Source organism: Lemur catta, chromosome 1 (assembly GCF_020740605.2).
Source record: "Lemur catta isolate mLemCat1 chromosome 1, mLemCat1.pri, whole genome shotgun sequence".
Taxonomy (NCBI): domain Eukaryota; kingdom Metazoa; phylum Chordata; class Mammalia; order Primates; family Lemuridae; genus Lemur; species Lemur catta.
This window is the reverse complement of record NC_059128.1, coordinates 275677061-275693372: the sequence shown is the minus strand read 5'-3', so window position 1 is coordinate 275693372 and position 16312 is coordinate 275677061. Positions and strand designations below refer to the sequence as shown.

The window sequence follows — 16312 nt, the reverse complement described above, 5'->3', positions numbered from 1 at the left end:
GGAATACCTACTAAGACCTAGTGAATGACTTGCTTTCCTTTGCCATAACAAAGCCCTTGTGAAGCACAAGTCCCTTCACATAGGGGAGCAGACGGCTGCACTCGTCTCTCATTCTTTTTCAATACTGTTAAAAAGACTCATGTACAATTGCAGTTATTTAAAAGTACCCTTTTAATTCTTTCAGGGAAGAAAATTTCAAGGTGACAAACAAATCTGATGTCATTAAATTATTTGCTGAGGAAATGAGTGAAGTATTGGGAGAAATGGCCAAGAAAAACTTCACCACGCCAAATATATCAACATTTCCTGGTGGGCGACCTGATTAAAGTGACCCTGCAAATTCTGTTAAATACAAATGTACTTTATCACAGTTATTTCTCTACTACGACAAAGATAAAAAGAGAACAAATAAGAACTACTAAGCATCAAAAGTCAGTATCTCACTTGTGGCTCTTCCTAAAATTATTTCTAAAATCAGTAACTCTACAATCACATATTTCTTGGCTGGATATTTACCTAGCAATAAGATACTAAGTGTATAACTTTGTTGACTTTTCCTCTATGAGTTCTAGTCAAGTATATGATGTTTTACAGTAGATACAGTGTAGATAATTCAATATTATCTTCCAATAAAGCATAATTACTTTCATAATAAAGTTTTAGCTACATGTTACAAATATTTACATGGGAGAAATAAAACTATAAAATGTGTAATATATGTAAATTAAACCAATAACATATACAGAATTCTAAAGATATAGAGCAAAGTTTCTCAATCGGAGTCCATGAATGAGCTTCGGCCCTGTGAACACTAAGAAACTGCAATGCAAACTTCGGGTATTTGGGCATTTCTCTGGCAGAGAAAGTCATAGCTTTTATTAGATTCTCAAAGGGGTCTTTGATCAAACACAGATCATAAACCACAATAAAAAATTATTGGTAAATATTTTGTTTTGTATTAGTTAAGTGAAAATCAGCTTGCTTTCAATTTTCTTCCCTAGACCAAAGAGGGAAAAGTCACTTATTTCCCCTAAAGAACTAAGACATTTGAACCATAAAACATTTTTGGACGTCCTATGGCATACAGCCAAAGTATTTCAAAAGCAATAAGCTTGACAAATTGAATACCCAAAAGATCCAACTATTTTTCCACTGAAGATGGTCGTTCTACTGCTGTGCTAAGGGTCACAGAATCACTTGATTTAATAACTGTGATTGTCTCTCCTTCATTTGGTCTGAGAGACACTCAAAATAGATGTATTATGTGATGTTATATTACTCAAAATATAAAGAAGTATTCACTTAACACTATGTATAGGATTCTTTTTCATAAGCATTACTTTGTATAAATGCTTATGAAGAGAAAAAAATTAACTAGCAACAGGGGCATAGGAAAATTAATGAAAATTTCTTTGCTAATTAGGACATCCAACTTCACTGAAGGATTACTTTGCTTTTGGTTTATACCTCAGTCTGTCTCTTGGAAATGAGAGACAAAAACAAACATACCTTCATTAATTTTGAAATTCATGCACTCAACACCAAAAATCAAATTGTTTAGGACACATATCATATTTATCATTTTTATACTGGTAATATTAAATTGACCTCATAAGAAATTTACCTAGGTACCAGCATCAGAAATTTCAGGTGTTTGGGCCAGGCGTGGTGGCTCATACCTGTAATCCTAGCACCCTGGGAGGCCGAGGCGGGTGGATCATTTGAGCTCAGGAGTTCGAGACCAGCCTGAGCGAGACCCCGTCTCTACTAAAAATAGAAAAATTAGCTGGACAACTAAAAATATATATAGAAAAAACTAGCCGGGCATGGTGGCGCATGCCTGTAGTCCCAGCTACTTGGGAGGCTGGGATTTCTCGAGCCCAGGAGTTTGAGGTTGCTGCGAGCTAGGCTGACGCCACGGCACTCTAACCTGGCCAACAAAGTGAGACTCTGTCTCAAAAAACAAAAAGAAATTTCAGGTGTTTGCTTTATGTATAATATCTATAAAAAGTCTGAAGTGCTTTTTATATAAATAAACATTATTTCACACCTAGGGATGATATGTAGCACACAATATCAAAATTTATAAAAGGCCTGTTTTGTTTTATTTTGTTTTAGACAGGGTCTTGTTCTGTTGCCCATCATCATAGCTCACTGCAGCCTCAAGCTCCTAGGCTTGAGTAATTCTCCTGCCTCAGCCTCTCAAGTACCTGGGACTATAGGTGTGTGCCACCATGCCCAGCTTTTTTATTTTTTTGTACAGACAGGGTGAGTCTTGCTCCTGCTCAGGCTGGTCTTGAACTCCTGGCCTCCAGTGATCCTTCTGCATCTGCCTCCCAAAGTGCTAGGATTACAGGCATCTTTTGAGTTTTAAAATACATTAACCTTTTCTTAATTAAATGGTTGTGAAACAAATCAAAAGCTATTAAAGAAAGTCAGTCAACAAACCCATTAAGGACAGAATTTGTCCCTATGTGGAAAAATTCAAAACGTACCTATTTCAAAACATACAACTTTTACTAGGTCAATGTAAACTGATACTCTATTTATCACAAAATCTATTCACTCATTTTTAAAATTTATTTATGTTTTTTAGAGATGGAGTCTTGCTATGTTGCCCAGGCTGGAGTGCAGTGGCTATTCATAGGCATGATCATGGTGCACTGCAGCCTCGAAATACTGGGCTCAAGCAATCCTCCTGCCAGAGCCTCCAGAGTAGCTGGGACTACAGGTGCATGCCACTGAACCTAAGTTTATTCATTCTTGATGTATTAAAGTGAGAGGAGTATAAAGAAAAGGATATATTGATTAGTTTTTTAAATTCTGAGAAGGGGTATACTAATGGTGTGTGTGTGTGTGTGTGTGTGTGTGTAGAGGCATACAGAAAAGAGCTAGAAGATCCTGTCTCCTCTGCAACAGGAATAGGTTCTTCTCCCATGAGGTTTTGGGAAGTACCCTTCTATAACCAGAAAGAGACAATTGACTCCAGTTTGTCCTAAATATCTCAATCTTCCCGCAAATGTCTCAGCTTTATTGACAAAGCAACATTTTATTATTTTAAATGCAAGTCATTTTCTAAAGGGTGAAATGGTCAGAGGTTTAGCTAAACAAGAGAATTGAAAAAAAAAGAAGAAAATATCTTTTCAAAAGATTGACTTCTGCTTCTCTCCTTTTCCCAAATCATATTTTATTAAATTTTTTTTTTAAAACTTAGAAAGAAAAAACCTACACTATAACAAAAAACTCAACCAACCAACCAACCAGTCTACTGGTATAGCATAGAATCTAATATACAACATTTGTTAACTGTTTTGAGTCTTGGGAGTGCTCAACTTGTCTACATTCAAGGAATCCATATAAAGTTTCCACAATCACAAGTAATGAGAGTTAGAATGAGAGTCAGAGGATTTTATTAATTCTATGCAGAGGTATTTTCCAAAGGATTATACAGGTAAAAATAAATTTTTATCTTGAACAAAATAAGATAGCAAACCATGAAACAGCCAAAGATTATTCCACTAATTAAGAGAAAGCAACATTGCTATTTGAATTCACGCTGATTTCTCCTGCTGTCTCTGTATCTCCTCTTTCTGGATCTTTCTTTCCTCCATTGTTTCCCTTCGCATGCATTTTTTTCCTGACTTCTCATTCTGTTCTGTAGTTCTTTCTCCAGCTCTTTTCTTTTCTCCCCTGGTTGCTAAACATTTTGCCTTTCACTGCCTTCATAATGAATGAGCCTGTCATGAAAGCAAGTGTCTGAAACCAAGAGCATAAAAGCCTCAGTTAAGCAAACAAACTTATTTACTATAACTGGCATTCTCATTTCAATATCCATTTAGTTCTTAGGAACAATTTTTAGAACAGGTATCATTACTGGCAGAATTTATATTTCTAATAGCTCCTTGTATCTAATTTAAGAAGCCTGGATTTCCCAAGTATATTAAGGAATATAACTCTTAATTCTGAAATAGTCCTAAATATTCAAATTTTGCTAAGAGATAAAATATTACCCACTTTTGTAATAGTATACTGACCATAATACTATCTCCCATATGATGGAAATATGCACACAGATCCAAATAATAACCAAGTGCTGTCTTTCATATTTTTGCAGACAAGTAGCAAATTCAATGATCTAAAAGACTTGTTATACAGATGAGACTACAGTATACAGTACCTTGTCCAGCTTGTAATTCAGAGCTTACCCCATCACACACACAGCTTGTCAAGAGGAAAAATCCAATCATACTCCACAATAATAATAACTAATCATTATTAACTTTTACAAAGAAGGCTTAGTAATTCATGGTAAATGCTATCTTAGACACTGAGCACTCATCTGCGTAGGGGAAACTGAAGCACAGAGCTGGAGATGGTTCATCATTCTTAGTCTGAGAAAGATGTGCATTGCCTGAGTAAGGCATGGAGACCTTTAGAAAGAAGTCTAAGTGGATGACGCAGCCCAGGAGAACTGCCAGGCACTGCAACACTGCCTCCTCCATTGCCACTGACTGGAAGAAAGAAATGCTCAAATGTAAACGGCCATTCACATTAGGACTTGTCCAGTACACACTGACTAGACAGGAACCAACAAGTACTCAACTTTTCAACATGAAACACAAAATCTTGTCTCTGTGGGTGTTGGGGTCTCTTTATCTGGCATACAATGCAAACTACAAGCTATACGTTATGCTGCTGCTGGGTGTTACAGTGAAGATATTAAAACATAGAACATTAGGCTGTGAGTGCCAAGGAGAACTCCTACAGTAACTGCTAATGTTGCCAAGGGCAAGGTGAAGTCAAGGGCTACTGTCTAAAAAATCCTTATTAGTAATGTTATTTGACACTTATTAGAATCATAATTATATACCTATAGGTAAGCCCCATATGTAAGAAAGACAATGATCAGAATGTCTCTGTGTGCCTTTTAGGCATACAGATTCTCCAAAAGAGTTGAGTGTTTTGATTTTCTTGTAAACTGAGGTATAAAGAAAAAATCATAAATAATCAATAATTTTAAAGTGATGTTTCTAGGACATGAATTTGAGAAGCCTATTGATTTCTTAACAAAATAAAATATCTGTTACATATAGACTGCATTTTAAAAGCAGAAATTTATGGTGAATAAATTTGATACACAGAATTAAAACTACTTTAAGAATTATTAATTCACACTAGCAATATTCACTAACAAAATCAATTATTCCTGGTTAATTTACTGGTTGAATATTTCATTTGATCACCAAAAAGCTAAAATTTACAATTCATATCAAAGGCAGCGTAAGTACAAAGGCTGCCAAATGGGGAATTTCTAGCACGAGAACTTCAATATCTCAAGTTGCTACCATTTTTCTTCTTCTTCCACCTCCCCTTTTTTATAGACATATTTAAAAAACAAAAGCAAAGTTTATTCACTATAGTAAGATTCATCTGTTTCCTTTCTCAAGTAATTCTTGGCTTGGGGTGACACGTTAGAAAGACGCTTACATCTTAGGATCTTTATTAGAATATATAAATATCACACCTATAAGGTAAATGTCTAGTAAAGTGCATGGAAAAATAGCCTTTCCTGAAAGGAAAGAATAAGCCCTCAATTTCTGTGAGCTCAGATAGAAACTTACAGGTCCAGGACTCTAAAGACTTTACTGCAAAACCAGATGACTGTGATTGTAAGCACGCTTTGTATTTTCAACATGTGGCTTCCTGTGCAAAACAAATAAATACCTGCTAACCTGACTATAAGAGTAATTTTTTTCCTCTTTAATTAATCACTTGAGAATTTCCTTCATTGTTTATCAGGTCTTGAGTAGGGAAGACAGGAGCATAATTCTTCCTTAACTGAAGAAAATGGGAGAAACCCACAAAAGAATGAATCTGAATTAGATATTCTGGAAGAAAGGAATAAATCAGATTGTATGTTTTGTTAAAGAGAAAAGAAGAAAGAAAGTGATAAAATATACTTATTCTCTAAATTCTTTCTCATTCAAAAAACTAAGTATACTTGTATTTCCCGATCACTGTCTTATACCTCAGAATCCGGGCTAGACCAGGGTACAATTATTATCTAGCTTACCTTTATACCTAAGAAACTGGACATGACTGTGAGTGAGCATCAAAGTAAGTAAATGACTTATTGTAACTTTTTACCAAAAAAAAAAAAAAAAAAAAAAAAAAAAAAGAATCAGTTTTTGCTAAATGTTATCCTCATCTGTGGAGCCAGACATTTAGTATCGATTTAGTATCCTGGTCAACTAATTTTAAAATTTTGCACTCTGAAAGGTACATCCCCAGTGTCACTGCACTAATATAAGGAGGGAACTGCATTGTCTTCTTCCAGGTGAACAATCTACATGAACATGAAATACAAATGCTAAGTCCTAATTTCTTGCCTATGCTCTCCAAACAGTTTTGGGAAAGAGAGGTTTAGGAGATAGCAAAGTCACACCAGCAGGTTAGGAATGACTGGACAATGCCCAATTTCACTCCGCAGGTATAATTAATTTTTGCATCATTAGTATGAATGGTCTAAAAAGGCAGTGCTGTATCCAGAGAGGCAGTGAAGAAATCCCACAAGTCAGGATGCTGGCTTTTCCTGGTCTATCTTATCATCTAAGAAATTATAGTTGCTAATGAATATATGCTTTAAACTGAGGAAAAAAATGCTTCATATTTTCCAGTGTGGCTACAACAAAGAAAAGTGGGTAGAAGATACTCAAGAGACTAAATATTAAATCAGCCTCGGAGTCACCTCAATCAAACCACAAATCTTTGATTCTTCAATTTAACTGTTTCTGTTTTGATTTCACCAGGCTTGAGAATACAAGAAATAATAATTGCAAGAAAACATAACATATTCACTAAGTCCTCCAAATGGGTGTTAAATAACAAATAATAAAGCTATACTGACTTGGGATTCTTTTAGTCACCATATTAATTTAAACTAATAATGGAAAAACAAATAAAAATTAAAAAGTCAGAAAGAAAATAAGTATATTTGGAAAAAGGGCTAGAGGAACAAGGGCTAAAATCAGCCTTTGTATACTAAACTCTGATACTGAAGGCAGCATTAGTCAACTAAGCACAGTGAGTGACTCATACCATAGTTTAAGGGTGTTCTCTTTAGCAATGGCAACAGCAATTCAATTGCCAAAATTATTTAATCCACATATCTCCTAGGCATTTATCGAAAGTCTCCTACTAGTGTATCATTTTCTAATACCTGAACCTTGTTTTGGGAGACAAATTTCTAGAAAAAGGAATCTTAAAATTAAGGCAGGAATCAATACTACTGCCTGGGTTCAGAAGATAATTGAATACTTAACAGTTTATCTTCCAAGCGATTATTAAAAAGCACTACCAGCTTGCAACAGTGTTATATTCTTTTTGCTTAAAACAGTGACAAGTCACAATGAGAGTTAAAGTGAGCATTTGTATCATACTTATTATCCTAGATATGGAGAACTTACAGCTGTACTTCTAATACTGACAGACCATACATAAATATATACATATGAATATAGAACATATACAGTGTACACACACACACACACACACACACACACACACACACTGTGTAAGCATGAAAGCAAAGTGAAGAAAAACACTAAATTAGCTTAAATATTTCCCCTGAGAGCACTTTCCTGGAATTGTATAATTGAGTAAAGATCATTTACCTAATACTCTGAAAGAACAGCACAAATACCTCAAACTCAGATGTCTAGACAATTTGGCTTAGCATCTCAATCCAAAGGTCAACTGAAAGTTTCAAATATGCTTTCTAATTTAAAAAAATTTTTTTTTAGTAATTAAGAATAGGAGTTTTACTTCTCTCTATGTTAAAAGCTAAGCTTGCCAGAGTCAATATAAAGAATTCTAAATTAGAAAAGGGAAAATAAATATTTGAGGGGAAAAAAAGTACATGACATCAAATTTCTTATAGGAATATAATTGATAAAAACGTCAACATCTACTTAAATCTAAAGTAGTACAGGATTATTATTTATAAGAAATGAGCTGTTTGCATTCCGGTTGTATTATAAGAGTTAACATTCTTAAGATGACAAAGTTAAATCGAAAACACCAAATGAGAAAGAGGCTGTGATCTAACCATTGTACATTCTCTCAGAGCTTTGGCATTTTCCTAGGTTTTACTGTGCAAATGTGACAAAACCATACACCACTTCTGCCACAGAGACAAAAGCAATTACTCCACTAAACAATAAAATTTAAAAATGTGAGGTAAAAAAAATAAAGATATACAGTTAAGGACAATCTTGAAGGTAAAAAGTGGCAGAAAAATTCTTAGTTTTAAAAAAGAAAATAATCCCTTTTAGTAGTCTTCAAAGAACACAAGAAAGATAAAGCTTTTGGAGCCTAGCTTTTGGACTTCAACTTCATGTGGTTATAAATAGACAAAAGGATGGGGATGTACAAAAATACGATTCAGGTTAAAGAAAGATGTCATGCTGGGGCCACTCACTCAGCCCTAATTTACAGATGCCAAATTCATTTTTATATTTTAAAGGAGAAAAATTCAATTTAGATTATACAATGTTCATCTATAAATGTGAAGGCTTTCACAAAGGCTGACAAAGCAGCATAATAAATTTTTCTGCCTGGGGTTAAATATCAACTAATCATCTGGACAGTTAGAAAAATCAAAGGGTAGGACATACACATAGGCACACACAGAATAGTCACCTTCAGCTGATTATTGAAAATATCAATCTCCTGTAGTTTTGATCTTGTTTCTTTCTCGACTTCATCCAGCTGGTCTCGTAGCTGCTGCCGAGCTAGTTCTTTTGTTTCTAAGGCTCTTTTAAGTGTAAGAAGTGAATCTCCTATTTCAGGAAAACATTGTAAGACAAGAAAAAATTTAACTGGCAGTGAGGAAAGTGTTTTTTAATGTTCTCTTTTCACTTAAGGAAATTCTTGCCAGTAAAAAAAAGAAAAAAAAAGAAGAGGTCAACTTTAAAAATAAAACACCTACTGTGCAAACTGTTTTGCTGAACTTGTTTTAATTGGTCATTGAGTATCTGTTTTTCTGGAATAAGTCTTCCAAGCATTTGCTGAGATTCCTGGGAAGGAAGAAGGAAAACAACAGTTAAGGACAGGGAAAGTGACCATGTCTACATTAACACCAGGCAGAGTTTACATCTGTTTTCTCATCCCTCAAAGACTCTTCTAATCTCATCCCAAATTCTTTACAATGAAGCTGCATTTAATTGCTAGTCAGGGTAGCTCTTGCTTTCTTGCCAAGAAATTAACTATTTGCCAAATGCTTTTCCTTAAAATAAAGTTAAGACCGTTATACCTCCCCTGATATTTCTTATATTTTTGTTGACTAACTGGATATTTATAAGTTATAAAGAATGTACTTTAACTACAACTCCACAGGGAGAAAAGTGAAGTAATGATCTCTCAGTGGCACCGGGATCGAATGCAAATGCAGTGACCCTGTAAACTCAGTAGTTTAAATAAGAACTATAATTCTATTCTGAACTTTGATACTTAATGAGGCTGAATGTAGGTTTACCATATACCAGAAGTTGGAATAGAAATCAAAGAGATTTTTAACAACCAGAATCTTAGCTGTTATATATATTTTTTCATGACACTGGATGGAATTTTAAACAGATTGAATAACTGATGCTTAAAAAAAAGAATTTTAAACAAGTACTCAAAACTTTTGAACTAACAATTTTTAACTGACACAAAAAAGTTAAATCACACTGTACAGGCTATTTGGAGTTTTTGTGGGTAATTTCCCAAGTACAGTATTTGCTTAAGTGCAGCAGAAATTAGCCTGTATAGTTTCTATACATTTCAGTAAAATGGTAGCCTTTCCGGTTATAATCAGGAATATTTAACTTTTATTTCTACCTTGATAAAAAATTATCTCTATGTACTGAGTTTTGGTCTGAAAAAATAAAAATGACTTAATTAAAAATTTTCATCAGATGCTAAGAACCAGTTTCTTTTGGAACAACCACCTTTAGATACAAACCAGCTTAAGTGGAATAAATCGTTGCGTAATAGATGTCCAAAAGGTAGAGAGATTTAGCCCAACAGTAAAGATTTAGAAGCATCTTTTCTTATGAATAATCACACCAAAAAAAAAAATTCAACAAAAACAGGATATACAAATCAGATAGTTTTCCCAAAAAAATAGGTAACTCAAGTTTCTCCTTCTCTCATTCTCCTCAATAAATTCAGGCATGGCCTCTTACCTAATCTGTTTCTTTTCTTTCTTTTTTTTTTTTTTTTGAGACAAAGTCTTGCTCTGTTGCCAGGCTAGAGTGCAGTGGCATCATCATAGCTCACAGCAACAAACTCCCGGGCTCAAACTATCCTCCTGCCCCAGCCTCCTGAGTAGCTAGAACTATAGGTGCATGTCACCTCATCTGGCTAATTTTTATATTTTTTTGTAGAGATGGAGTCTCGCTATGTTGCTCAGGATGGTCTAAAACTCCTGGCCTCAAGCAATCCTCCTACCTCAAGCCTCCCAAAGTTCTGGGATTACAGACATAACTCACCATGCCCAGACCCCAATCCCAGTTTCTTTCCTGTATCAAGACAAACAATGAAATATCAAGAGGAAGCCTGGCTCAAATCATTGAAACTGTTTTACTTATGTAAATATTACCTTAAAATGTATAACTTAAGTTTCCACAATAGGTCAAACCAATATAATGGGCTACTGGATTCATCTGCAAAGCAAGTATTTGCTAATCCCTATACAGAAAGGGAATCCAGGATTCCTAAAAAGTAGTGAAGTAAAAAATAACACATGGCCTACTATGTACCTTTCTTTCTTCAAGCCATGTGTTATTTTTTACTTCACTACTTTTTAGGAATCCTGATTTTTATTTTATTACCAATAACTGAATAGTCTAAGCATCAATCTTAAATAATAAAAATGTGTTTGGCCATACAGCATTCAGTGATAATACTAAGATAATAAATAAACACGCAGTCTTAGTCTTCACCCCTAAATTTTCCAGGGGAATATTTTATGAAACTTGTAATCAGTATTTAATGAAAGACACATAAAGAGAGTTACCACATAGAAGATTATACTTTGCAAAGGTACATGCATTTTTCAACTTTCTTTCTTTTTTTTTTTTTCTGAGACAGAGTTTCGCTCTGTCACCCCAGGTAGAATACAGTGGCATTCTCATGGCTCACTGCAACCTCAAACTCCTGGGCTCATGTGATCCTCCTGCCTCAGCCTCCAGTTAGACTATAGGTGTGTGTCACCATGACCAGCTAATTTTTTCTATTTTTGGTAGAGACAGGGTCTCGTTCTTGTTCAGGCTGGTCTCGAACTCCTGACCTCAAGCAATCCTCCTGCCTTGGCCTCCCAAGAGTGCTAGGATTACAGGCATGAGCCGTTCCGCCTGGCTGCATTTTTCAATATTTTAAAACAATTTTCAGCAATGAACTTCTGGTACTTTTTTATACTATATGTTCATATTCTAAAATATCAAATTGAAAAGAACTTTCTTATGACTTCAAAGTACATGAAACAACAACTGAACAGAACTGAAAGGAAAACAGATAAATCCACAATGATTGAGATTTCAATGCTCCTCTCGCAGTAGCTGATGGAAGTCACAGTATCAGTAAGGACATAGGAGACTTGAACCACAATGAATCACCTTGACCTAACTGACACTTAGGGGGTACTCCACCTAACTACAACAGAGTACACATTCTTTTCCAGCACACATGGAATATTCACCAAAATAGATCATATGCTGAGCCCTAAGTGTCAATGAATGTAAAAGAACTAGAAAAAATAAAAGAACAAAGGAAATACAAAAAGATTTTGAATTAAATATGAAAATGAAAGTTATCAAAAATTTGTATTACAGAATACGGCTATGGTAGTGCTTAGAAGGAAATTTATAGCTTAAAATGTTTATAACAGAAATGAAGAAAGGTTCAAATTCAATTATCTAACTTCCTCCTATGAAGCTTGAAAAAAAAAATCCAAAATAAGTAAATGGAAGGAAGCAATAAAGAATATAAATAAAACAGAAAACAGACATACCACAGAGAAAAGTCAATAAAGCCAAGAGCTTGTTAAAAATAAAAATCCATACAACCAATAAACAGCTGGATTGATGAAGAAAAGAGGAGGAGGAGGAAGGGGAAGAGAAAAGCGGGGAAAGGAGGAGGTGCAGAGGAAAGGTGAGGAAGGAGGCAAGGAGAGAAAGTGAGAATGAAAAGACAAATTACCAATACAATATCAGGAATGAAACAAGTGACATCACTACAGATACTATAGACTTGCAAGGAATAATTAAAGAATATTATAAATAATTTTGTATAAATAAACTTGATAATTTAGATGAAATAAATTCATTGAAAGATACAAATTATCAAAACAGCACTGCTGGCTCCCTGCCTAGAGCTTGCTCTGCCAGATATCTACAGAGCTTAGCCCCTCATTGATTTCAAATGTCACCCTCACAGAAAGGCCTGTCCTAACCACCTTTGTTAAAATCACAATTCTTCCTAGCCCCAGACTCTATATCTTCTTCCCTACTCACATTCCATAGCACTTTTTAATCTTCTAATAGAGTACAGACTTTACTTACTTAGTGCCTGTCCCTCCTGCCAACAGGGTAAGCTCCCTGAAGGCAGGGCTCTCATCTCTCTCATTCACTGCCATAGCCTCAGCAGCAGTGCTTGACAAACCTCTGTTGTGTTTATTTACTTGACAGCCTCCTTTTCAGGCAAGGACCCTTGTCTACTTCATCTTTGCTCCCCAGTGCCTGGTACATGGTAGATGTTTAATGTTTGTTGACTAAATAAATAAATTAAATGAATTCGAGAAAAGGATGTAGGCCTAAAAGCTTCCAAGGGACATATTTTCTCACCTGTAATTGTTGCTGTAGATGGGTGATTTCAGCAATTCTCAACTCTCTGGATTTGTTTGTACTCTCAATTTCTTGCCTTTGCGTGGTCAATCGACATCTGATATCTTGAAGTTTTCCTTCCAGTTGATGCTTTTTATCATTCTTTAACAAATGAAATAATAGGAATTATTACCATTTTTAACGGTTCCATGTTAGTATATTTCCAAGGTATAATCAAACTTCACTCACTAGAGCTTCTAATTCAAATTCCAAAGTCTTTTTCTTTGCTTTCAGTACAACTATGTCTTCTTGTTCTTTGTTTCTTTGATTGAGCAGTTCTTGCCTTCGATTCCGTTCCCACTCGAGTTGTCGTTGCCTTTCAAGTTCCCGTTTTGCAGCCTGTGACATTTACAGACAGTTTGTTAACAATTTTTCAGTTCTTATACTATACAATGTCTCTTCACAAAAGTGACATCTAGCAAGTCTTTCCTTTTAGGGATGAAATATTATTAAATATTATAAGAAATCACATTACAGAACAACAAAAATAATTTTATAAAAATATATTATTCCTTCTATGGAAAAGGGAATACAGAGAACTATTGTGCTTACATAAGATGAGAACTGATAGGATTATTTCACCATTAGAATTCCACTTTTTAAAAAAAAAACATTTTACTGACATAAATATCTGTACACATTTATAGAGAACATGTGGAATTTTGTTACATGTATAGAGTGTGTAATGATTAAGTCAGTGTATTTAAGGTGTTCATTACCTCAAGTATTTAACATTTCTGTATGTTGGGAACATTTCTCGTCCTCTGGTCTAGGTATTTTGAAATACATAATACAGTGTTGTTAACTATAGTCACCCTACTCTGCTAGCAAATATTAGAACTTATGGAATTCCACTGTTTATGCCTTCAAAAATGCATAATGTGCTAAATAAAAATGCTCTTTCTTATTTACTGACTCACAAAGAGGAAGGAAAATTTCTTTATCAAGTATACTAAAACTAATCCCCCCAGAATTAAAACAAACAAAACTTGGTTTTATTCCCTCAAGAGAAATTATTATTTATCCTTTTTTTAAAAAAAGTCTGTTTTAAAAATCTGTGACTTCCACCTCCCTAATCATTCATTTCCTTTTTATTACAAAGCTTCAGTAATTTCTCTGGAATTGTCAGCTCTCCTCCCCACTGACTCTGCTGACTGCTTGTTAGAGTACGTATCAGAGTACCCGGCACTATTTATTGGAATTATCTCTGACTTACAAGTCTTACAACTAACCACACTGAAAGGTCCTGGAGGAGTATCTAGTCACAACTGTATCTCCAGGAACAAATGAACCCTGGCACATGGTAAACGTCTATTAAATAATTCTGAATAAATACTCTAAAATGTTATTTTTTTCACACTAAAGAAGAGAAAGCTTCTATCTTTTGGTTGTCCATTCTGGAAATTAAAATCTTGTTAGTATTTGTGTGTTTCTGCCTAACCAAAAAGCAGCTGATGGCTACAAGCTTTGTAAAGCAATCAGTAGGAGATGAAAGAGAAGTATTATTTTCTTATAAAGAAAAATTCCTCACGTTTATACTTCCCTCACATGAGAGAGTCATACTTGCTTCTGTAACAACACACTAAAATTGGAAAGGCAGATAAGAGATTAGCTTGGCCCCTGTCCAGGTATGGTACCAAATTTATGAAGCTTTCCATAGAATACAGGGAGGATTTCCCAGACATATTTTTAAGGGTGTAAGAAAAAAAGTTGCAGAACAATATATTGGTTATAACCATTACAGTGGCTCAAAAAAATTAGACAACCTCCACCCTCCCCACCATATAAACCTTTATATTTTTTTATAGGTGTGTAAATACAGAGACAACAGTCTAGAAAAACACTTAAGTGGTATCAGTGATTTGCAACAAGACTGTATCATCAAAAACTTGTACATGAATGTTCATAACAGCAATATTTATGATAGCCAGAAAGTCGTAACAATCCAATGCCCATAAACTGATGAATGGATAAATAAAATGTGGTATATTTGTATGTTGGAATATTACTCAGCCATAAAAAGGAATAAAGTTCTGATTCATGATACAATGTGGATGAACCTTGAAAACATTATACTAAGTAAAAGCCAGACACAAAGGAACACATGCTGTCTGATTCCACTTGTAAGAAATGTCCAGAATAGGCAAATCTGTAAAGATAGAAAGTAAAGCAGTGGTTGCCCGGAGCTGGGGGAAGAGAGGGAAGGCAATGACTACTATGGGTAAGGAGCTTCTTTTGGGGGTGATGAAAATATTCTGGAATTAGATAGTGGTGACAGTTGCACAACTTTGTGAATATACTAAAACTCCTACATTGTAAAAAGGAAAAAACCCCACTATTATTTAATAATAGATCACTGGAGTAACTCTGAAGGTGGGGGGAGTTTGAGCACTGACCACCAGACAGCTGCTCACCTCCCGCCTCTCGATCTCCTTCCTCCTCTCCTCTTCTCTCTGCCGCTCCAGCTCCCGCTGCTTTTCCAGCTGCTTCTCCAACTCCAGCTGCCTCTTGCGCTCTTGCTCCTGCCGCTCACGCTCTTTCCTCTCCTGCTCCGCTCGCTCCAGCTGCGCCAACCGCTCTTGCTCTTTGCGCTGCTGTTCCAAGAGAGCTTGTCTTCGTTTCTCCAGTTCCAGATTGCCACGTTCAAAGTTCTCCCGCTTCTTATCTTCAAACGTTACTTTAAAACAGGAACAGATCAATTATGAAAAGTCATGATTTTCAACATACTATTTCCGAAGGAGAAATTCGCTGGTCCATATAAAACTTGTACAAATCCAAACCTGGAACTCCCTAAGCTTCCTGACTGTTCCCCATGTTAGCAGGCACTACGAAAGTCCCCTCACCTAACCTCTCTGCTTACATACTCTCCCCTCCACACCAAACACTGTTTCTAGAAAAATCTTCCTCTAACAGTTCCAACTCATCACCCAATCTCTTTTATCCCCCATTCCTCTGTCTCTTCCCTTCTCCATGACCTTGCTTCAGCAACTGACCCCCTATCTCTCCAGGACCATGAATCTCTCCCTCTCTCCCTCCTTCTCCTTAGCTTGTAACTGTGCTGATGTGTCTTCTAGTCTAACAAGAGGATGTCTCAAAGCAGAGGTAGAAGGTGAGCATTCCATGTTTCCTACTGAAGAATAAGACATGCCCTAATCATTATATAGATCAAAATCAGTAAATAATTTTTTCTATTTGATAATTCAGTTTCCTTCTTTGATAACACTACGAATTTTAGAACAATTACCCAGTTCTATCATTTTTTTTCTCTAATCCTTGCCAACCCTTTGTTTATATTCATTTTACTATTAATACATCCCTTTTCTAAAACACCATCTTCCATGTCCCTTACTATCTTTGGCAGTGTCTATTTGATTTTGTGTTTGCCT

General features: G+C 35.4%; 1 protein-coding gene across 6 annotated transcripts in view; it reads right to left on the bottom strand.

Moving 5' to 3' along the window:
- The window catches only part of ITSN1 (intersectin 1), a 194690-nt gene that overhangs the window by 77537 nt on the left and 100841 nt on the right, over positions 1 to 16312 (bottom strand). For all 6 annotated transcript variants that reach the window (XM_045540588.1, XM_045540589.1, XM_045540590.1 and 3 more), the window contains exons 12-16: positions 15341 to 15603; positions 13116 to 13265; positions 12888 to 13028; positions 8990 to 9077; positions 8701 to 8840 (exon numbers count right to left, since the gene is read on the bottom strand). In XM_045540588.1, the coding sequence (XP_045396544.1) occupies positions 8701 to 8840; positions 8990 to 9077; positions 12888 to 13028; positions 13116 to 13265; positions 15341 to 15603 (782 nt within the window). The remainder of the gene's footprint in view (positions 1 to 8700; positions 8841 to 8989; positions 9078 to 12887; positions 13029 to 13115; positions 13266 to 15340; positions 15604 to 16312) is intronic.